The sequence below is a fragment of the Rattus norvegicus genome, chromosome 20, assembly GCF_021556685.1.
Source record: "Rattus norvegicus strain SHRSP/BbbUtx chromosome 20, alternate assembly SHRSP_T2T, whole genome shotgun sequence".
NCBI lineage: Eukaryota > Metazoa > Chordata > Mammalia > Rodentia > Muridae > Rattus > Rattus norvegicus.
The window spans coordinates 49219799-49244103 of record NC_141553.1 but is presented as its reverse complement, the minus strand read 5'-3'; the positions used below and the strand labels follow the sequence as shown (position 1 = coordinate 49244103).

The window sequence follows — 24305 nt, the reverse complement described above, 5'->3', positions numbered from 1 at the left end:
TTCCAGCCTTTCACTCTGAGGTAGTGTCTGTCTTTGTCTCTGAGGTGTGTTTCCTGTAGGCAGCAGAATGCAGGGTCCTCATTGCGTATCCAGTTTGTTAATTTATGTCTTTTTATTGGGGAGTTGAGACCATTGATGTTGAGAGATATTAAGGAATAGTGATTATTGCTTCCCGTTATATTGATATTTGGATGTGAGGTTATGTTTGTGTGCTTTCATTCTCTTTGTTTTGTTGCCAAGACGATTAGTTTCTTGCTTCTTCTAGGGTATAGCTTGCCTCCTTATGTTGGGCTTTACCCTTTATTATCCTTTGTAGTGCTGGATTTGTAGAAAGATATTGTGCAAATTTGGTTTTGTCATGGAATATCTTGGTTTCTCCATCTATGTTAATTGAGAGTTTTGCAGGATACAGTAACCTGGGCTGGCACTTGTGTTCTCTTAGGGTCTGTATGACATCTGTCCAGGATCTTCTGGCCTTCATAGTTTCTGGCGAAAGTCTGGTGTGATTCTGATAGGTCTGCCTTTATATGTTACTTGACCTTTTTCCCTTACTGCTTTTAATATTCTTTCTTTATTTTGTGCGTTTGGTGTTTTGACAATTATGTGACGGGAGGTGTTTCTTTTCTGGTCCAATCTATTTGGAGTTCTGTAGGCTTCTTGTATGCCTATGGGTATCTCTTTTTTTTAGGTTAGGGAAGTTTTCTTCTATGATTTTGTTGAAGATATTTACTGGTCCTTTGAGCTGGGAGTCTTCACTCTCTTCTATACCTATTATCCTTAGGTTTGATCTTCTCATTGAGTCCTGGATTTCCTGTATGTTTTGGACCAGTAGCTTTTTCTGTTTTACATTATCTTTGACCGTTGTGTCAATGATTTCTATGGAATCTTCTGCTCCCGAGATTCTCTCTTCCATCTCTTGTATTCTGTTGGTGAAGCTTGTATCTACAGCTCCTTGTCTTTTCTTTTGATTTTCTATGTCCAGGGTTGTTTCCATGTGTTCTTTCTTGATTGCTTCTATTTCCATTTTTAATTCCTTCAACTGTTTGATTGTGTTTTCCTGGAATTCTTTCAGGGATTTTTGCGATTCCTCTCTGTAGGCTTCTACTTGTTCTCTAAGGGAGTTCTTTATGTCTTTCTTGAAGTCCTCCAGCATCATGATCAAATATGATTTTGAAACTAGATCTTGCTTTTCTGGTGTGTTTGGATAGTCCGTGTTTGCTTTGGTGGGAGAATTGGGCTCCGATGATGCCATGTAGTCTTGGTTTCTGTTGCTTGGGTTCCTGCGCTTGCCTCTCGCCATCAGATTATCTCTAGTGTTACTTTGTTCTGCTATTTCTGACCGTGGCTAGACTGTCCTATAAGCCTGTGTGTCAGGAGTGCTGTAGACCTGTCTTGAGTTCACCAGGCAGGTTTCTTGCAGGGGAAAAGTTGGTCCTACCTGTGGTTCCAAGGCTCAAGTTTGCTCGTGGGGTACTGCCTAAGTCCTCTCCGCGGTGGCAGCAACCGGGAAGATCTGAGCCGCTCTTTCCGGGAGCCTCCGTGCACCAGGGTTCCAGATGGCGTTTGGTGTTTTCCTCTGGCGTCTGGACGTGCACAGAGTGCAGTCTCTTCTGGTTTCCCAGGCGTGTCCGCCTCTCTGAAGGTTTAGCTCTCCCTCCCACGGGATTTGGGTGCAGAGAACTGTTTATCCGGTCTGTTTCCTTCAGGTTCCGACAGTGTCTCAGGCGCAGGGATCCTGCCGCTCCTGGGCCCTCCCCTACGGGAACCCAGAGGCCTTATACAGTTGCCTCTTGGGCCAGGGATGTGGGCAGGGGTGGGCAGTGTTGGTGGTCTCCTCCGCTCTGCAGCCTCAGGAGTGCCCACCTGACCAGGCGGTGAGGTCTCTCCCCCACGGGGTTTGTATCTGACTTATTTTATTTATTAAAATATCTTCAAGATTCATCTATCTTGTCCCCCACACCAGAATTTCCCCCATAGAGTGAGTCTTTGTTTTCATGTTCTTCCCATTTTTAAACCATCAGTATAGTTTAAAATAAACTTTATAAGCTATTACTTTGAAGTGAGGTAATTTAAAGAATATATCAATAATAAACTAAAAAATACTTTTTTCAGGGGCAAAAAATAAATCCAATCACACATGAATTTTCTTCCTCTTCAAGGCCTAGTAGTATTCTCTCACCTGTGTATACCACAGGCTGTTAGCCACTTATCGGAGGGAGTTGTGAGCCGTTCCGTCTTCTGTTATTGCGAGTAAAGCTGATATGAACATGACTGCACAGACCTTTATCTTCCCCCTTCCAGCCGGTCTGTGTACCCCAAAGTGGAGTTGCCAGATAACGCTTGTGTTGTGTTTCATTCAGGAGCCGGCCATACTGTGCCACAGCGGTTGGCTGGGCCACTGTGCCCACCAGCAGAACACAGGCGTTCAGTCTTTATTTTTCTGTTGCTTTGGTTTTTGAGTTGGGGGGGGGGGTCTTATTTATTTTGAGCCTCAAACTCAGTGTGTATCTGAGATTGGCCCGAGGACCCTAGGTATGTGCCACAGTGACTTGTGACTGAGTATCCCCCCTCTCTCTATATATGTATATGTACATATATATATATGTATATATATATATGCTTTATTAATATACATTAGTGTCTTAGTCAGGGTTTCTGTTCCTGCACAAACATCATGACCAAGAAGCAAGTTGGGGAGGAAAGGGTTTATTCAGCTCACACTTCCACATTGCTGTCCATCACCAAAGGAAGTCAGGACTGGAACTCAAGCAGGTCAGGAAGCAGGAGCTGATGCAGAGGCCATGGAGGGATGTTACTTACTGGCTTGCTTCCCCTGGCTTGCTCAGCTTGCTCTCTTGTAGAACCCAAGACCACCAGCCCAGGGACGGCACCACCCACAATGGGCTGGGTCCTCCCACCTTGATCACTAATTGAGAAAATGCCTTACAGCTGGGTCTCATGGAGGCATTTCCTCAACTGAGGCTCCATCCTCTGTGATAACTCCAGCTTGTGTCAAGTTGACACACAAAACCAGCCAGTTCAACTGACCCCTTGTCAACTTGGCACACAAACACATCACTATTAAGCTTCAACCCTTACCTTCTTTTTTTTTTTTTTGGTTCTTTTTTTTTGGAGCTGGGGACCAAACCCAGGGCCTTGCGTTTCCTAGGCAAGCGCTCTACCACTGAGCTAAATCCCCAACCCCAACCCTTACCTTCTTATTCATCCCCAAGATCTAAATAACTTTAAGAGTCACACAGTTTTTACATATTAAAAGCTCAATCCATTTAAAATGTCCAATATCTTTAAAATTCAAAGTTTAACTATGGACTCCACCAAAATACTTTCTTACTTCAAGAGGGAAAAACATCAGGGCACAGTCACAATAAAAACAAAGTCAAACTGTTCAACATCTGGGCTCCACTCATGATCTTCCGGGCTCCTTTAGGGTTTGGGTCACTTTTCCAGCTCTGTCCTTTGTGGCACACACCTTGTCTTCTGGGCTCCAGATGCCTGTTCTCCACTGCTGCTGCTGCTCCTCTTGGTGGTCATCTCATGGTACTGGCATCTCCAAAACACTGCTGTCTTCCCTTGCAGCTAGGCCTCACCAATAGCCCCTCACAGGCTCTCTTCATGGTGCCAGGCCTCAGCTCCTTTGCCTGACCCCTTCAGTCCTGGGCCATCAACTGCAACTGAGGCTGCACCTTCGCCAATGGCCTTCCATGGCCTCTCGCAGTGCCCAGCCTCAGCTGCTCTTCATGACCCCTTCAAAGCCAGTACCACCTGGGTGACTCTCATACATTACCAAGTCCAGCCACAGCACAAGGTACAACCTTGGCTATCTCTGGAACACAGCCTCTTTGTGCTCTCAAACACTTGCCAGGAGATTTCACCTCAGTGATGCTGGTCTCTTCTTAATCACCGCTAATTTCTTAGCTCCAGCTAACCAGCATCAATTGTCCCAGTAACGCAAAGGTTTACTTTAGCAGTTCTGGGATCTTGTTAATCACAGCTGATTCTTCAGCCCCAACTAGCCAAAACCACAGAATCTTCACAAACAAAACATTGGCCTGACAAGAGTCTTTAATCTTCTCTCTGAAACCTCACAAGCCAGACCTCCATCTTCTGCACTGTTCTCAACATTATCTTCCAAGCTCCTACAGAACATCCCACAGAGCTCTTAACATCCCATGGCTCTTCTAGCCCAAAGTCCCAGAGTCCTTCCACAGGCCTCCCAAAACCTGGTCAGCCTGTCACAGGAATAACCCATTAAGCTGGTACCAATTTGTCTTAGTCAGGGTTTCCACTCCTGCACAAACCTCATGACCAAGAAACAAGTTGGGGAGGAAAGGGTTTATTCAGCTTACACTTCCACATTGCTGTTCATCACCAAAGGAAGTCAGGACTGGAACTCACGCAGGTCAGGAAGCAGGAGCTGAAGCAGAGGCCATGGAGGGATGTTACTTACTGGCTTGCTTCCCCTGGCTTGCTCAGCTTGCTCTCTTATAGAACCCAAGACCACCAGCCCAGGGACAGCACCACCCACAATGGGCTGGGTCCTCCCACCTTGATCACTAATTGAGAAAATGCCTCACAGCTGGGTCTCATCGAGGCATTTCCTCAATGGAGGCTCTTTTCTCTGTGATAACTCCAGCTTGTGTCAAGTTGACACACAAAACTAGCCAGTATAGTTACTGTAGTTATATAATTACATTAATTATATACTGTATAATTATATAATTATATAACATAATGTATACATATTCATGTAATATATGTATATGTGTGTGTATATATGGGTATGTATGTTTGCAGATATACTTATATGTATATATTAGTGGTTTTAGTGATTTAACTTCTGTAGACTCACAGTGCAAGGAAAGGAACCCCTCTGAGGTAGACTGTAGACTCACGGTGCTCACTCTTCAGCCTCCTGTAGCCTGGGATCCCAGGTGTGGGCCCCAGTGCCTACGGCTCCCGACCCTTTTCATGAACCAGTTATCTTACCTCGGAGGGTCGATCTTTATCCTTGCTTCCTGTCCAGTTTGTCTGGACATGTAATTTGCCTAATCCACATAATAACTGCATCTTACGTGCGTCCAATCACCAAGGAGACCAGAAGACGGTGCGATCCCCTGGACCTGGAGTTACAGATGATTGTGAGCTGACATGGGTGCTGGGAATCGAACCTGGGTCCTCCGGAAGAGCAGCCAGTGCTCTGTGCCACCGCTGAGGCACTCAGCTTTTACTCTTGACACACGTGTTTAGGCATCGTGAGGTGAGGCTGTGGTTTTCACCTTTTGTTCATTTATCTCAGCAACTTGGGCTGGCTCCCAGCTCGCACGATGACCTCGCTCCATTTAAGCTCGTTCAGAAGAGAGTTTGCACACAGACCGAGTTCACATCTGTCCCTCACATTTTTGGTTGGGTTATTCAAGAGCTTTTCTGGATCAGTGTTGCATGAGAAGAATTTGGAAATTCTCTGCTTTACTCTTTTTGATAAATGTGATGGTGGAGTCCACAAGGACTGCACTGACGCTTTCCAGAGTCGCCTTTCCAGCTAAGCGAGCCGTTTAATGCCAGGCCTGACTGGGAATTCCATTTTCACATACGAGGACCCTGGCCTTGAAATAGCGTGGGCCCAGTGTTTTCTGGAGTAAAGCCCCAAGATGAGTCTGTGTCTTCTTCTCGCTCACTGAGCTGCCTTTGAATTTTAGTAATTGCACCTCCTGATATGTGTATGTGTGTGGAGGCAAAGAGAGGGAGAAGGGGAGCGAAAGAGAGAGGTGGGGGAAAAGGAGAGGAGGAGGAAGGGGAGAAAGAGGGAAAGGGAGGAGGTGGGAGAAGGAGGAGGAGGAAGAAGGAGAAGGAAGAGAAGAAAAGGGGAGAGGAGGAGGAAAAGGAGGAGGAGGAAGAGGAGGATAAAGAGGAGGAAGAAGAGGAGAGGGAGGGGGAGGGGGAAGGAGACAGGATCCCTACATGCTGGTTCGGTTTGCTGACTTATGGGCCCTGTCTCAGCCCCCAGGTACTAGGCTCTCTGGGAGAGGAGAGAGAAACAGTTTTGGGCTTGCCTGTGTCAGGTGACTGACCTTCAACTGTTAGTGAACTTCCAGGGAGTGACATTTTCAAGTGCTGAAAGCTAGGTAATTTCATTCTAAAGACGTTTTATCAGGGTTTCTGAAGTAGGGCTCAGTTTTGAAAAACATGTTCTCAGTGTTAGAACAAAGTATTATAATTGACCATTTCCTCTCATTTATTACCTTTTCACTTCCTTAAAGAGACATTTTTATCTATTATTGTTGAGCACGCCTGTGATATATGTATATGTTGGTGTGTGTGTGGGGTGTGTGGGGTGTGTGTGTGTGGTGTGTTTGTTGTGTGTGTGTATGGTGTGTGTTTGTGTGTGTGTGTATGGTGTGTGTTTGTGTGTGTGTGTATGGTGTGTGTTTGTGTGTGTGTATGGTGTGTGTTTGTGTGTGTGTATGGTGTGTGTTTGTGTGTGTGTTTGTGTGTGTATGTGTGTGATGTGTGTGTGTATGTGTGTGTATGCGTGCGTGTATGTATATGTGTGTGTATGTGTGTGGTGTGTGTGTGTGGTGTGTGTATGTGTGTGGTGTGTGTGTATGTGTGTGTGGTTTGTGTGTGTGTATGGTGTGTGTGTATGTGTGTGGTGTGTGTGTATGTGTGTGTGGTTTGTGTGTGTGTATGTGTGTGTGGTTTGTGTGTGTGTATGGTGTGTGTGTGTATGTGTGTGGTGTGTGTGTATGGTGTGTGTGTCTGTGTGTGTGTATGGTGTGTGTGTGTGTCTGTGTGTGTGTCTGTGTGTGTGTGTGTATGTGTGTGGTGTGTGTGTATGTGTGTGTGGTTTGTGTGTGTGTATGGTGTGTGTGTGTATGTGTGTGGTGTGTGTGTATGGTGTGTGTGTCTGTGTGTGGTGTGTGTGTATGTGTGTGTGGTTTGTGTGTGTGTATGTGTGTGGTGTGTGTGTCTGTGTGTGTATGGTGTGTGTGTGTCTGTGTGTGTGTGTATGTGTGTGGTGTGTGTGTATGTGTGTGGTGTGTGTGTATGTGTGTGGTGTGTGTGTATGTGTGTGTGGTTTGTGTGTGTGTATGTGTGTGGTGTGTGTGTGTCTGTGTGTGTGTATGGTGTGTGTGTGTATGTGTGTGGTGTGTGTGTATGTGTGTGGTGTGTGTGTGTCTGTGTGTGTGTATGGTGTGTGTGTGTCTGTGTGTGTGTATGGTGTGTGTGTGTGTCTGTGTGTGTATGGTGTGTGTGTGTGTCTGTGTGTGTGTATGGTGTGTGTGTCTGTGTCTGTGTGTGTGTATGGTGTGTGTGTGTGTATGGTGTGTGTGTGTGTCTGTGTGTGTGTGTGTATGGTGTGTGTGTGTATGTGTGTGTGTGTATGGTGTGTGTGTGTATGGTGTGTGTGTGTGTCTGTGTGTGTGTATGGTGTGTGTGTGTGTATGGTGTGTGTGTGTGTGTATGTGTGTGTGTGTGTGTGTGTTCAAATGCAGGAGGTTAGGGTAGCATGCCAAGTGTAAGGTGCAGGCTGGCCTGTTGAGCCATCTTGCCAGCCCCCTTCATTTGATATCCTTACGCTTACTTTCTGAGTTCCCACACTTCCCAGTGAGTACTAACGCCAGTAGATTAGTTCGTTCTAGTGTCTTTCAGAAGAAGAGACAGGAATGACCTATAAGTCATGCCGGGTTACGGGCTCAGCTCTCAGTGCTGACCACAAACGGGAACAGGAGGAAGCAGAGACAATCAGCTCGGAGTTTCCCAGGCGAGCCGTCTAATTTCCCGAGAGCTAATGAGCCGTCATCAGTGTGAGCGGCACACACTGCTCAATGGTATTCCTCAGTTTTTTTATTTTTATTTTTAAGGTACGGGGAAAACAATGGTGATGGACATGTTTTATGAGTATGTGGAAGTGAAGAGCAAAAGGCGGGTCCATTTTCACGGCTTCATGCTAGATGTGCACAAAAGTAAGTCCGGGATTCCAAGCAGCAGTTGTCAGTGCGATGACTACTAAATCATTTTCCTTTGTAGTGAATGCACGTACAGGTTTAAAAACAAAACCAAACCAAACCAGGCTTTTACTTGAAGTGAGGTTTCCTTCACTGTCTCTTGTTTCATGGTCTATGGAAAAGGGGGGAATCTCGGGAAATCTCAAGACCAGTTCAGCTCCATAATTGAACACAGAGCTTAGGCCTGGTAGGCGCGGTAAGGCCTCGGCTGTTTCAGGAAGTTCCTTTTGATTGGTTCCTTACTGTTTTACCTGACTTGGAGGCACTCAGCTGTATTTGCATGTAGATTTTTTTTTAAAGATTTATTTATTTATTATATATACACACCAGAAGAGGGCATCGGTTCCCATTACAGATGGCTGTGAGCCACCATGTGGTTGCTGGGAATTGAACTCAGGACCTCTGGAAGAGCAGCCAGTGCTCTTAACCACTGAGCCATCTCTCCAGCCCTGCATGTAGATTTTATAGTTCACAGGTCTTTCTTGGGTTTTTAAATGTAATTTAATTTAATTTTGTTTATTTGAGACAAGGTTTCTCTGTGCATACCTGGCTGTCCTGAAACTTGATCTGTAGACCAGGCTGGCCACGAACTCAGAGATCTGTCTGCTTCTGTCTCAGTTCTGGGCTAAAAGGTGTGCGAGCTCACCAGGCTTCTTGTTTACTTTTTGAGACAGCCGGATATACTGTCTGATCCTTCTGTATCACCTTCTGTTGGTGGGATCCAAGTATGTTCCATCTTGCCTATCTCTCAGTGTTTGTCGATTATTTCACTGTCTGTACCATTTGTCTATCAGTTATAACTCCCTAGAATAAGAACATTGCCCACCACTCCCCCTCCCCCCTCCCCTCCCCCAGCTCCCTGCCCCCTCCGTCCCCACCTACTACCCACTGCCCACCGCCCCCATTGCCCACCTCCTTCCCCTGCCCCCACCTACCACGCACTGCCTGCCGCTGTCCCCACTGCCCACCTCCCTCCTCCACCCCGTGCCTCTGCCCACTGCCCACCTCCTCCACTGCTCACCGCCCCCTCCCCTGCCCCCTGCCTCCGCTCACCGCCCACTACCTACTGCCCCCATCCCCTTCCCCGCCCCCTGCCTCTGCCCACTGCCCACCACTGCCCACTACCCACTGCCCCCACCCCCTTTCCCGCCCCCCAGACCCCCTGCCCACCAGTCACTGCCCACCGCCCCCACTGCCCACCTCCCTCCCCTGCCCACATCCACCACCTACTGCCCACCGCCCCCACTGCCTACCACACCCTCCCCCGTCTCCTGCCTCTGCCCACGGGCACTTTTAGTGTTTGGGGTGAATATCGTGAATAAGGATGGCTTGAGTTTTGGGTTGGAGACAAGAGAGCCTTCTGATCAGATATGCCGGACGAGATGTGTACTTCCCAGGCCGATTTCCAGCCTCTGCTCCCTGCCCTTCAACCTCAGGACCATCCATTCCTCATCTGGCATCTGGCCGCCTATCACTGCCGCCCACACACTGATTGCAAACGAGATGAATGACTTTGAATTTCCCTTGCAGTTCTGAGATTATATTTGAATAACTTGTTTCGAAGTAGACACAGTGCAACTCCTTCCAATAGTGGAATTGGGGTGATTAAACTCGATTGCGTGCGGAATTTAAATTTAATTTTTATGTCCAAGTTAACTTTCATTTAGAGATTAAAAATACGTTCTGATTCCTTAAATTTTTCTATTAATACAACATTCCGTCTGTTTTATTTCCATCATCTAAGGGATACACCGCCTTAAACAGAGTTTGCCGAAAAGGAAGGTGGGATTCATGGCTAAGTCGTACGACCCGATAGCGCCCATAGCGGAGGAAATCAGCCAAGAGGCTAGTCTCCTGTGTTTTGATGAATTTCAGGTAAAGTGGAGATTTTTCTCTTTTTTTTTAGATTGATTTTTATATTTTGAGTTGTGTGTGTACGTGTGCTAGTGCGTGTGGGTTCGCACTCACAGGTAGGGATGTGTATATGAGCGTCCACAGACTCCCTGACACTGGGTCCGTGGAGCTGTCGTCACAGATGGTTATGAGCTGCCTGGCTTCAGGGAACAGAACGCGGGTCCTCTGCCAGAGCGCTAAGCACTCTGAACTGCCGAGCCGTCTCTCCAGCCCAGAGTGGCACATTTAATGGCGTGTGAATATTTACTCCTGGCATTTTCATTGTTTCGTGAATCGATTTCACACATTCTCTGTTTCTACTTCATTTTTATTGTCTTGTTTAGAGTTTCACAAGCCGTGGCCTACTCAGGATAAGTTGGGCCCTCCTTCTGTGTGGTCACTTGTAGGGAGCGGCGCGGTAAAACAAAGATGGCGCTGACATCCAGTCCCGTCTGGTAGTAAATGACTTATCGGGTATGTGCAGATTTGTCCCCTTGCCAGGGCGGCCGTAGGATAATAAGGTGATCCGGCGCCCACCTGTGGTGAACAACGGTACTGTGCATGCTTGGGTTTTGCACCTGGAGTCAGTTGGCCAGAACGTTAATATGCTAATGAGGGATTCATGCTCCACCAATCCCTGAAGGATAATTAGCATAGCCTCAGCCTGCTCTCTATAGAAGGCGAGCGCTTTTGCAGCTCGAGGTCCCGGTATCAGCAAAGAGGTGGTCCTGCAATAAAGGCTGTTGAGAAGAATCCAACCGTGTTGCCTCTTCCTTGCCGGCCGAGGTGGGTGCAACAGCCACTAAGGAAAGAAAGACTTTATTGTGCTTTAAGATCTGTTTTCTTACTCATTCGTCTGTTTGTGTGTGTGTCTCCTGCCCTGCCCCCCATGTACGACTTGCGGGTGGTCCTGGGGTCCAGAAGAGGTCGTCAGATCCTTGGAGCTGGAGTTACAGGTGGTTGTGGTGCTGGGAACTGCACTTGAGTCCTCTGTAAGAGCAGCAAGAGCGTTAGTTACTTAGCCATCTCTCCAGCAATGCATTTATGTTTTATGTGGTACCTGAAAGAGGAAGGAGGAGTAGGAGGAAGAGGAGGAGCAGGAGGGGGAGGAGGAAGAGGAGAAAGAGGAGCAGGAGGGAGAGGAGGAAGAGGAGAAAGAGGAGCAGGAAAAGGAAGAGGAAGAGGAACAGGAGAAGGAAGGGAAGGAAGAGGAGGAAGAGGAAGAGAAGGAGGAAGAGGAGGAAGATGAGGAAGAGGAGGAGCAGGAGGAGGAATGAGAGGAAGAGGAGGAGGAGAAGAAGAAAATAGAACAGAGTCCATGTGGCACAGAAAGCCTGAATAGTTACTTACCTTAAGAGGTGTGTGCGGATTTGTAAGTTACAGTAAATGGCATATGTTTCCCTTCTACTACACCAGATGTAATACAATTGTAAAGTAGCGCTCGAGGTATAAAAAGCAAAGATTGACACATCTCATTTTAAGCTCGGGGTACAGTTTGTGATAAAGTATAGGGTTTGAATGAGAACTGCCCACCTAGACTTGTATGTTTGAATATGGCAGTGGAACTGTTTGAGAAGGATTAGGAGGTGTGGTCTCGTCAGGGGACGTGTGTCACTGGGGGGTGAACTTTGAGGTTTCAGAAGCCCATGCCATCCTAGTTAGCTCTCTGCCTCCTAGCAGATCAAGACATGAATTCTCAGCGACTGCTCCAGCACCATGCCTATCTGAGGCCATGCCCAGTCATCATGGACCCTAACCCTTTGCAGCCACGAACCCAAACCACTTGGAGAGGAAGGATCGTTCTTCTTTTCCTCTTCAGTCATATTAAGACAGTTTGTGAGGTTGGAGGTTTAGCTCAGTGATAGAGTGCTTGCCTAGCAAGAGCAAGGCCCTGGGTTCAGTCCTCAGCTCCAGGGGAGGGGGTGTTGGTGGGGGGAGAAGGAAGGGAGACAGTTTGCTAATTCACCCTTATAGTCTAGAATGGCAAAGGTCTTCTGAGGCAAGTTTTTTCCAGAAGAGAAAGTACTCCTTGCCCCTCTAAAGAGCTAAACTAAGCACGCAGAAGGAGAGGATCTCATTTGGCTGTTCTGAGGACGACACTGCCTTTAACAGTTACACTGCTTTAAGAACGTCAGCCATGGGGTTGGGGATTTAGCTCAGTGGTAGAGCGCTTGCCTAGGAAGCGCAAGGCCCTGGGTTCGGTCCCCAGCTCCGAAAAAAAAGAAAAAAAAAAAAAAAAGAACGTCAGCCATGATGATCAGTGTGTAGTTAGGGCTTCTACAGCTGTGCTAAACACCATGGCCAAAGTGACTTATAGAAGAAAGGGTTTATTTGGGTTGCCATCCTGTAGGAATGGCCCGTGATGGCGTGATGGAGGTGGCAGGTGACAGGCAGCTAGTGCAGCAGCTGTGACCTCACATTTGAACCCAAACAGCTCACAATGGCACAAGTCCCAATGACATACTCCCCCCAGCAAGGCCATACAATTAATCCTCCCCAACACTCACCAACTGGGGACCAAGTCAGTATCCAGATGCCTGAGATATGTGGGGAGCATTTCACTCTAGCCCATAGTCAGGAAGGGCCATGTCTTCTCATTTCCCATTATTAGCCTCTTAGCTAACATAGTTCTAAATATGCTAGTCTGTGCATTAACTTATTTCATTTTAAAGATTTATGCGTCTGTGTTTTAGCTGCATGTAGGTAAATGCTTCACATATGTGCTGTGCCCATGGAGATCAGAAGAGGGCATTGGATTCTCTAAGATTTGAGTTATAGATGGCTTTGAGCCCCCTTATGGGTGCTGGGACCTAAGCTCATGTCTTCTGCAAGGACAACAGGTGCTCCTAACTGCTGGGCCATTTCCCCAGACACTTTTATTTTGATTTATTTTGATTTTTTTTAAGATTTATTTATAAGTACACGTACACACACACACACACACACACACACACACACACACACACACACTCACTCACAGTACCTGTCTTCAGACACACCAGAAGAGGACATCAGATCTCATTACAGATGGTTGTGAGCTACCATGTGGTTGCTGGGATTTGAACTCAGGACCTCTGGAAGACCAGTCAGTGCTCTTAGCCACTGAGCCATCTCTCCAGCCTGCTTTAAAATGTCTTTGTGTTCATGTTTAGCTCAGTAGTATAATTGCCATCTTTTCTATTATCAGATGAGGCTCTAGAGGTATCAGAATTTCCCTTTACCTTTGGTCTGTGGAGATGGCTCTGCAGGTAAAGATCTCTGTGCTCGAGCTTAGTGATTCGAGTTCACACTAATAATTCATAAAATAAAAAAAGAGTCGTTGGGCTCCTGAGATAACTCAGTGGGTAAGGCTCTTGCCATCAAGCCTTATGACTTGAGTTTGTCTCCCAGGACCCGTGTGGTTGTCCTCTGACATCCACATGTGTACTTTGACCTGCACATACACCCACACATAATAAATAAATACAGAAAGAAAGAAACATACTTTTAAAAAGAGCTGTTACCTTTAACTTTAAAAGTATGAGACTAAAACCGTCCAGAGAGGTAGTCGTCATGGTCCTGTGGCATGAGAGCTTTGGGAAGACCACACTAGGAAAGTAAGGGGCTACTGCATGGGCGTGCAAAGCACGCGGTCCTGAGAAGCCCCCATAGCTAGCACGGCCGATGCACCCATGAGACACAGTGGGCACAGTGTCTGGGGCCCGTGACACCTTCGGGACCTTGAAGATGTTTTAACTTGGTTCCTTTTAAAATTCAAAGAATGAAATAAACATGTAGTTGTGAACAAAGTCTGTATATTTACACCCATATTTATTTCATTTCATTTTTATGTCTGTGTTTGCCTCCATGAGTTTCTATGTGCCATGTGTATATAGATGGCCAGAGGGCACCAGACCCTTGGGGACTAGAGTTATAGGCAGCGGTAAGAGCCCACTAGGAGCGATGAGAGAGGAACTTAGGCCCTCTGTAAGACTGTCAAGCTTCCTAACCACTGACCCATCTCCTCAGCCCCCTAAATCTTGTAGTATGTATGCATGCATGTGTGTGTATGTGTATGTATGTATGTATACATGTATGTATGTATGTATGCATGTGTGTATGTATGTGTATATATGTATGTATGCATGTATGTAGGTAGGTATGTATGTATGCATGCATGTGTGTGTATGTATGTATACATGTATGTATGTATGCATGTGTATGTATGTGTATATATGTATGTATGCATGCATGTATGTAGGTATGTATGTATGTAGGTATGTATGTATGTATGCATGCATGCATTTTTATTTTAGTTGTATGAGTAGTTAGCCTGCTAGTTTGTACACCATGTGTGTGCATTGTTCACAGAGGTCAGAAGAAAGCATCATATCACCTGGAACTGGAGTTACAGACTATTGTGAACTGCCATGCGGGTGTGGGAATCAAACTGGGTCCTCCTAACCACCGAGCCACCTCGCCAACTCTTTATCTGTTTTCATATCAACACAGTTTCAGACTTTTGTTGTTCTTTTCTTGAGGAAGGCTCCCATGAAGGTGTATGTTCTAGGGTTCCCCAGATCAAAATGTCCTACAAGTAATGAAGTCCTACCAGGAACTTGGCTGGCTGAGTACTCTATTAAGTTTATATTTGAGAAGGTTGACTCGTTACGGGAAGAAGGAATCAAGAGAAACGTCTACATTGGTGTTTAAAAGAAGCCCAGTCTTCTAAGAGAAGCACAGGCAGTGACAGGGTTTTGTCTTGGTACCTACTGAGTGTCTTAAGTACTTTTCTCTTGCTGTGAAGAGATACCATGACCAAGGCAGCTTACAGGAGAAAGAACTTGACAGGGTTTGACAAGGTTAGTCCGTCATCATCATGGTGGAGAGCATGGAGGCAGGCATGATGTTGGAGCGGTAGCTAAGAGCTTACAACCAGGGTGTAGAGAGGGAGAGTTCATGGGAAATGGCCCTGGGGTTTGTAAACCTTAAAACCTACCCCTAATGTCACATCTCCTCCAACAAGGCCACACCTTCTAATCCTTCCCAAGCAGTTCCGTTAACTGGGACCGAACGTTCAACTGTATGAGCCAATGGGACAATCTCATTCAAACTACCACACTGAGTGAAAGAGGATCTTAAAGAACCTTGCCTGCCAACACTAATCATGGAGGTATGCGTCATCTCCTGTCTCATCCAAACATGGTTTGATAGTTATCCCAGGTGCCTGGCTCTGTATCACAGGCCCTCTGTCCCACCACTAAATAAACTATGCTTGTCCATAAGTAGCTGATTTACAAGCTTGCCGGGGACCCTGGACCTTTGTGTCTTATGAATTTCATTCAACTAGGGGAATACGTATATAGGGGACACTCTTAGACCCAGTTACCTTTGTCCCTGTCTGTCCAGGCACTATTATTTAGGGACCGTATTTCCAAATATACTCCCACTTTTCATATTGGAACCTTTGATGGTTGAGGTCTCGCATCAAGGTGTCTTTCCCATCGTCCCAGTCAGAGTTTGAGGATTCTCTTTATGATGTTCTCTTTTAAATAACCACACACTTTTATCCATGCTTTATCCACAACTTTATTTATTTATCTATCTATTTTGAGACGGGGTCTCACTATACAGCCCCTGCTGGCTTGGGACTCTACATAGATCAGGCTGGCCCCAGACTCACAGAAATTCCTATGCATTCTGGCCTCCTGTGTACTGGGATTAGGGGAGCGTATCCCCACAGCTGGCCATTTATTCATTTAAGATTTTATTTATTGTGTTCTCTTTGCATAGATGTTTGCCTGAATGTATGCCTGTGTATGCATGCCTGGTGCCCTCAGGGGTAGAAAAGGATGTCAGATCCCCCGAAACTGGAGGTAAAGGTTACTGGGAGCCATCATGTGGGTGTTGGAAATCAAACCCAGGTCCTCTGGAAGAGCAGCCAGTGCTCAACCATTGAGCTATCCCTTCTCATCCCCTTCCTGCTGTTTTAAAGGTTTATTTTTATTTTAAGGCAATGAGTGTGTGCCTGCATGTGTTCCAGTCCACTGCACGTGTGCCTGGTGCTTGCAGTGGGCACTGGATTTCCCGAAACTGTGGTTATCGATGGTTGCGAGCTGCTGCGTGGGTGGTGAGACCCGATCCTGGTTCCTCTGCAGGAGCAGCCAGTGCTCTTGCTTGAGACACCTCTCCGGGCCCCGTCCACAGGTTACAATGCTCTCACATTCTTTTCTTTGCCTGGTTGAGCCTAGTTTTTGTTTTACATCTTTCTCTCTTTTTTTGCTCTGATTTCTCACTAGAAACCTGACATCAAACAATAACAATGCCACAGTTGAATACTACACTGGGTTGACTTTCCCCCCTACAACAAATTAAAAGCCCACTGGCTTCGAAGTCAACCCTGCCTAATTTGAAAATTTCAGGACACGAGCAGGTCATATCGCTCGTGCTTTGCCAGACTATAACACAAAGGGCCCCAGCCTAGTTCTCAACAGAGCCCTCTTTGCCTGAACCTCATGAACAGTCTTTACTGTCCCTGTTTGGCATCCCGGTCTTTCGAACTCCCACCGGAATGGCCCATTAAGCTTCGCTTACAGCATTCCCTGATTAAACATCACTGCCCTTGTGTATTGCACCTCTCAAGCAAAATCAGAATTATGCACCCGGAAACCTCAAACTTCAGCCCACATTTTCCTCTGTCAATGTCTCTAGTTTTCTGATAATTTTTAATGGTTAATAGATGGATATGATAGCTTATTACTTAATTTATGTATCAATATACATTTTCTCAATTGGTTACTTACCAGTTAGATTAGTTTTGTTTTTTTTTTAATGAAATGTTTCAGGTACTGCTTATTTATTTATTGGGATGTTACACTCTATCCGTCATATATATTCATTTTTTTGTTGTTTATTTTTGGGGGACGGTGCTCGAGATTGTTGCTAGGGCCTCTTGCTTGCCAGATAACTCACCTACAAGCTGCCTCTCAGCTCCTTATACGTGTCCTATAATGTTGGGTGCTATTTACCTGGTGGTTTCTATGTGCTTATGTGTTTTTGTTGTTTGTCCTTGTTTTGTTTTGCTTTGTGTCAAGGCCTCTCTATGTAGCTCTGGCTGTTCCGGAACTTGCTCTGTAGACCAGGCTGGCTTGAAACTCACACAGATCCACCTGCCTCCGCCTCCTGAGTGCTGGGATTCAGAACATGCTCCATCCATGCGATCTTCTTTCTCTTCTTGCTTTAAATGAAAGCTTTATTTTAGTTGGCATAAGTTGGTTGTCTGTGAGGAGGAACCACGGATCCCTTTGAGCTGGAGTGATAGGCAGCTGTGAGCTTCCTTGTCCGGCTTCTGGGAACTGAGCTAGGGTCCTCTGAAGGACAAGAGTTACTCTTAACTGCTCACCCTGATGCCTGTACTACTGTGTGTGATATCTATCCTTCCATTTACAAGCAGAGTTCAGTATAGCATACATGTACCATCCGTATGGACAATAACCACAGCTTTGTCTTATTAAAGTTTTAGAACAAGTATGGTTATCGCTTTCATTATACTGATGAGGAAATGGCCAGTCAGAGAGGTTATTCGACTAATCGGTGGCCACAGAGATAACGCAGCCTAAATCCAGCATCCTTGCCCTGAGTTGGAACAGCTAAGTTGTGTGTTTTCCTTAATATACAGAGTCTTGTGTTACGTGTTTAAATATCTAGGAAGGCGAGGTTTTGGTCGATGCTTTAATAACAGAACCTAATACTCATCCTTAAACCTCGTCTGATGCTTGCTGGATTCATTAGAGGAGAATTTCTAGGTGCTCTATTCTTAGTGACAGTGTGTCTGCAACTGTCACTTCCCTCTTAAAACCGAACCATGTCATTCTTTAGACTTGCTGGTTTTGATTTATGTGCTCGGCCTTTGGGGTGGTGGGAGTGAATAGGGAGATAAATGGGAATTATTGCTGGTTAGAATCAAGGACACTTCTACCTGCGCTCTTGAACTTAAGGACGTTTTGAGGTGCTATTTTAGCAGCATTTAGCTCACATTTTGCAGAGCAAATTCTCCCTTCGTCATCCTTATTAACGGAGACACCGCAGACACGAGTCTTAGCTTGGCTGAGGGTGTCTGCAGAGGATTTTTTCCCCCTTAAGTGCGTTTTAGATGCTGAGATAAAAGAATACCTCGTTCTTCGGGTTTCCTTTCAAACATTTATTGTATTTTCTTTGAATATGTTACCTGCTAAACCACTTACTCTTTGAATATGCTAAACTGCTTATGACTCTCAAGACATGAGAATCCTGAGGGAGGACATAGCTACCTAATACAGTAGTTTTAAAAAGCGTTTCGATGAGCAGACCTACGTGTAAATTCTCCGTAAACTCTCAGTATCCTTCACCAGATACCGTTCGCCATTTTTACAAAGCAGGAGCGCTATTAAAAACTGCTAATAAAAAGTAGGTGCTTGTTTTTGTGCTAATACTAATTACTGATAATACATGCTTGTGTTTGTCAGTCACTCCATGGCGAGGTACCAATCAGTGGTGACTGAGACGCCAGCACTTATACATGGAAATGAATTACTTTTTTTTTTTTTTTAAGTGAGTCAGGATGGGCAACACTAGGTCATAAAGATCTCTTCTCTTTAATGCTAATGAAACGTCTCCACTCTCTGCAGACTACCCTTCTTGGTAATCCGTAGCCTTGTCTTTTGTTCGGGGCGGTAATGAAATGCTGGGTGCCGAACACCCCAGCTCTCCAAGAATGTGGGGCCAATTGTCTTCTGTTCACTTACACTGTAAAATCACTGTTCCCCAGCAAGGCAGGACAAGTGCAGGGCCAAGATCAAAGAGGCTACACTGGCATCCAGCTGCACTGGGTGACTCCTGCTTTATTAATTAGTCATAGCTCCTCCAAGTTAATTTTCTCAGCTAGCACAGAAACGTTCCATAATGTAAAAAAACAAAACAAAAAAAAAACAAAACAAAAAAACAGCTAAGCGGCTCTCAACCACAAGCCTATCTGTTCCACCCATTTCTGGTTTAAGCATTTGTACGGTGTTACCAGCTGAGTATTCTGCTCCGAACCTCGGGGCACAAAAGCTGTTTTTCCTTTTTTTTTTTGTTCCGAAAAGCATCGTGGATGTCGTCAAAGGGCCGCCTTTGTTTTCCAATATTGGGTCACATTTCACTGATTTTCACTGTAGAGTAAATGCACGGAGAAAGCTAGACCTGGCTTCAAAATCACATTGAAAAGTTCACTTAACTGCTGAATTTCGCAGGCTCGTTCTTCTGTCCCCTCATCAGAAATGCCACTGGTGTTTAAGCGTTTGAAAAGGACTTTCTCTATGAATGTTTTTGTGAAAGCAAAATTTGTCCGTGATCCTGAGCTCCAACTGAGCCTCCCCCAGTCTCTTTTCTTCTTCATCGAGCACTCGAAGTTCCAGGAGCCTTTTGTGGAAGGGCATTTCCAGTAGTTTCTCCTAGGTAATATGTTTTTAAGTCATTGCTCGAGACAAAAAGAAACCCCTACTGTCCTGCTGTTCCTCCCAGTTTCCTTTGGTTCAGGTAGGCGGGAAAATCTTCACCACCAGGAAGATCCCAGCCATGAAGAGAGAAGCGAGTTAGACCCGAGCAGCTCAGGTTTGCCTGGCTGTGTTATAAGGGGTCAGTGGTTGGTAACCCATTATTTCCTGATCAGACAGGGAGATTCCCATGTGCTTCTGTATCCCGTAACAGAGGGGAAATTAAAAAAGGTGAGGAGTTAGTAAGCACATGGAGGGCAAAATGTAACTGAGTCTGAGATGTGCTGGTAAAAGATGTCCGAGCACTTTTCTACTGAGCATCTAAGAACCATCCGGCAGCCGCAGGGGTCAGCCTGTGTCTTCATCCAGCATTAGGCTGTGTGCGGAGTTTCCCCCTCTGATTGCTGATTTCTTTATAAACTGGAAAGGCCTCTCTTAAAAGTGGCCGTTAAGTGGACCTTCTGATTATGGATTTGAACAAGAAATAATTTTTTGAAGAGACCAGTGGCTGCGTTTCCGTTGCCTAACACAGTTTCTCCCACCCTGTCTTACGCCTCGTTCTATGTGCACGACTTGTTTCTCGTTTTGCCAGAGGCCGTTTTAAAGCACCGTACCGGGCATCCTGGTAAGGGATGGGTGTCTTTCTGGTTTTTTTTTGTTTTTTGCTTTTTTTTTTTCAGCAGGAATATTTGTGTCTGGAAGGTTAGCGGAGGCTGGCGTGCTGGAAGTGACTGAGTGGCTTTGGATTATTCATGGACAGTAATAGAAAGCACTTAAAAAGAACAATGAAATTGCTTATTTCTGTGCCGGGCCATCTGTTGAATTGTTTTGTGCAACAATTGCACAATAGTATCTATGTCATATCATTCTATTTCCAACAGCAGCTGATTATGTCTCACTGGCTACTTGTCCTTATTTCTAAAGTCCCATGGCCATTAAAAGTCACCTTTCCGGGGACCTTCGCCAGGAAGGTATCAGGAATTGCAAACAGCTCGCGTATTTTAATGTCATTATTCTTACTCCCTTGCCTTTGTGTACGTGTGTGCATATGTGTGTGCATGTGTGTGTGTGTGTGTGTGTGTGTGTGTGTGTGTGTGTGTTGGAGTGGGGGTGGTGGGGGTGGCCGTGTAAGGAGAGAGTTGGTCATGTTCTAATTAATTGGATTTCCCGAATGTTCAGGACACTTTTCTATGTTTTTTACGAGTGCTTGCCGGAGAAGTTAGCGTAGCCCTGTTTGATAATTTGGGCGGAATAATGACTCACAGCACAGGATGTGTGAGTTTAGAAGACTGTTTGATGGCCTTTCATGCTTTTAATTATCTACTCCTTCCTTCAAGATGATAATTAGAATTTTCCCTCTTGGAATTCACTTCTATCTTAGCAAATAAATAAATAAATAAATAAATAAATAAATAAATAAATAAATAAATCCATTAGCAAATTTGTTAGAGCAGAAGTGAAATTAAAATAAAACAAATGTGTTGCCGTCCACAGGTCACTGACATCGCTGACGCCATGATTCTGAAACAGCTTTTTGAAAATCTGTTCAAAAACGGGGTCGTCGTTGTGGCAACGTCCAACAGACCACCGGAAGGTAACGGAACATCGCACTCTCCCCATCCAATTAGATGGAGACTTAAGGAGCTCTCGAAAACTCACGTTTCTGTAGTAATTTTCTTGTGCTTGTGAGCCCAATGGCTTCACCTACCCTTGGTTTTGTAACAGGCTCAATCTGAAAAATTAGTCTGAATTCACATTTAAAAAATTTCTGTTTTTTTTTTTAAAGCAAGCTGAGCTCAGTTGATTCCCATGTTGGATACGGTTCCTCCAACACTAGACCCACGGGTACATATAAAAATGCAAGTCCTTTTAGCTGCTTTTTTATGCCATAAAAGAAAGCGCAATGAAATGAAAAACTCTTAATTAAATTTTAGAAAGAGAGGAAGCTCACTTTCATGAGTACTTTCTTTTTTTCTACTTCACTTAATTTATAATTTCTAAAAAGGCACTTGTGGCTTATTAGGAAAGTATTTAAGAATTAAAATACAAGCAGTGTTAGACAGATGTAGCACATTTCAAATCTCGTATTTTCCTTTTAGATCTCACCACGTGGTCAGTTAAAGGCGAGGAATCCAAAATAATGTTTCGCTTGCAGGGGACCATCAGATTCTTGCTCAGAGGCCCCAGGCCTGTTTCCCTCTCACGCTGTGGTACTTCTGTTTACCTTTCTCTCTCTTTTTCCACATGGCACACATGCCCCCACCATATTTGATTTATTTATTCTATTTTTGGCCCATTGTCTGCCCAGAAGGTTTCCGAGGGCACTGATCAATCAACGTCTTTCATCTCCACGTGGGTGTGAGTTCTCCGTGAGTGGGTGTGAGTGTGTTAGGCACTTTCAGAGTGCCTAACACGTGGATGGATCTCAGTAATCGGCCTCAGAGAGAATGTGGAATGCCTGCATTTCTGCAAGAATGGATTGTGAGGGGCTGAGACTGGGAGTAAGGACTGAGAAGGCTGTCGTAGCACTCAGAGGAGACCGAGCTGTGGTAAGAAACGCTCAGATGCTGTTTCTCTTATAGGCCGAGTCAACAGGGCTTACTGATGGACTGGGTCACAGGGAATAGAAAAACAGAGACCAAGCAAATGGTCTACTATTGGGCCATCCCCTCATCCTTCAAGAGTAAGGGAGAACTCTGCTAAGTAAGGTTGAAGTCTACCCTTGATGGGCAGCCTGCTGGGGCTTGGCGAGTAATGGAGACTCCTTCTCTGACCTTGTCTGGGAGTTCTAAGCCCCCACATTCACCTCTCCCTGAGGAATGTCCCATAGCCTCAATTAGTTTATAGGATTGACTTCTTTTCTCCTGACAAAACCCATTCAGCCCTCACCTGGGATTCCTGAGATGCTTCCCCATGCTAATGAGGCATGCCAGGCACCCATAACCCCCAGCCAAGGACCCTTGCCCATCTTGGATATCCCTGCCCTTTATAAGCCTTGAATCACCCTAAGTAAAGTTGATCCACCTTTGACTAGCAGTCCGGTGTGGTCATTCACCCTACCGACTCACAGGGCTTCCGAACCCCGCTCTCCCACACTCAATGTTTCTGTTCCCTTTGCCCATGTGGACCGAAGGGTTGACATCCATGAGGGCAGCGAGAGCCACACAGGAGCTTCTTTTTTTTTTTTTTTTTTTTTTTGGTTCTTTTTTGGTTCTTTTTTTCGGAGCTGGGGACCAAACCCAGGGCCTTGCGCTTAGGAGCTTCTTTTAAAAACATAAAATTACTGTTAGGCATGGCAAGGAGGCAGAGGCAGGTGGATGTCTAAAAGTTCAAACTGACTTCCAGGCTAGCCACGGCAACCCTGTCTGAGAAAAGAAAAGAGAAGAAAAGAAAAGAAAAGAAAAGGAGAGGAAAGGAAAGGAAAGGAAAGGAAAGGAAAGAAGGGGGGAGGGGGCATTGAATGCTGTGGTAGTCTGAGTGATAATGCCCCCCATGCTATTCCTGTAAGGAGCAAGGTGCTAGGATAATCTAGGAAGTTCTAGCAAGATTGCTGAAGGAAAGTGGCTCTCGGTGGTGTGGCAAAGCAAGACAGGCAGTCGCAAGGAGAGGCTGAGCGACACTTGGCAGCACAGATTGGGTAGGCACAGACAAGGCTCCTGGTCTGTCAGATCGTGTGCTAAAAGTGAGCTAGAACTACCCTTTGGAGAAGCCCCAAAGTGAGTTCAGATACAGACTTGCAGCAGTTGACTCTGGTCAACTGACAATACTTTCCCCACAAGCTCTGGGGTCTCTCCCATTGGCAGACACAAGTCATCTTAATAGGCTGTCTGTCTGTCTATCTACTCTGTCTGTCTGTCTGTCTCTCTAATCTACCCACCCATCTATCTACCCATCTATCTATCTATCTATCTATCTATCTATCTATCTATCTATCTATCTATCTAATCTACCCACCCATCCATCCATCTATCTATGTATCTATGTATCTATCTATCTGTCTCTCTATCTATCCATCTATCTATCTAGAGCTAGGGTGTTGCTGCGTTATAGTTTTGGCTAGCCTGAAACTTACTACCTAGCTCAAGCTAGCTTTTATTTATTTTTATTTATTTATTTTTGTTTTTCATGACCGGGCTTCTGGCTCTCTGGAACCCTCTCTGTAGATCAGGCTGGCCTCTGCCTCCCACTGCTGGGATTAAAGGTGTGCACCACCACCGTCACCTGGCTCTGGCTGGCTTTCAACTACTGTGGTCTGCTCGTCTCTTCTTTCTGAATGCTGGGATCAGATAGCTTAATGCTTTGATGCCAAGGCATGGTGGCATTACACCTGTAATCCTGTCACCCAGGAGGTACCGTGGTGTAAGTCCTAGGCCAGCCTGAGCTATGGTGGAAGTCCTAGACCAGCCTGACTGGTACCAGGATCCCCTATCTCAACAAAACAACAACAAAACACCCCCAACCCCCCCCAAATCAGAAAACTGTAACTCGAATAACACGACACAGTATGAATGTGGATATTCATGTGTGAGTCCATTCCTGTGTGTGCATAATTTTACCATGAAGAAAAAAACCAGAATATCAGTATCAGGAAGAGGCATAATGAGAGAATGAAGGATGAATGCATGCTTACCTGGGTCGGGGAGGGAGATTTTTGAGTGCACAGGAACAAAGGGAGAATATTTCTTGATGTATTGGAATTGCATCTTGATTATGGTGGTGGTGATATGTGTTAAAAGTCACACAACTATATGCCACGAGAGTTAATTTTATTCTATATAAATTAAGGAAGACTGCGCTGGTTGCTTAATGGCGCTGAATGATCGAGGTCTAACTGCCCGGGTTAAAGGTGGTTCTCTTTTCCAACCATGAGAACACACGCAGGTTTCCTGCAGGT

General features: G+C 45.5%; 1 protein-coding gene across 8 annotated transcripts in view; it reads left to right on the top strand.

The window, feature by feature from the left end:
• Afg1l (AFG1 like ATPase) overlaps nucleotides 1-24305 on the top strand; it is a 169532-nt gene that overhangs the window by 48998 nt on the left and 96229 nt on the right. For 6 of the 8 annotated variants that reach the window (XR_015645026.1, XR_015645027.1, XR_015645025.1 and 3 more), the window contains 3 exon segments: nucleotides 7884-7985; nucleotides 9772-9902; nucleotides 20906-21005. Coding sequence is in view for 5 of the 8 variants with exons in the window: in NM_001037656.1 (NP_001032745.1) it covers nucleotides 7884-7985; nucleotides 9772-9902; nucleotides 20906-21005 (333 nt within the window). In the remaining 3 variants the exon portion in view is untranslated. 8 annotated transcript variants of the gene reach the window in all.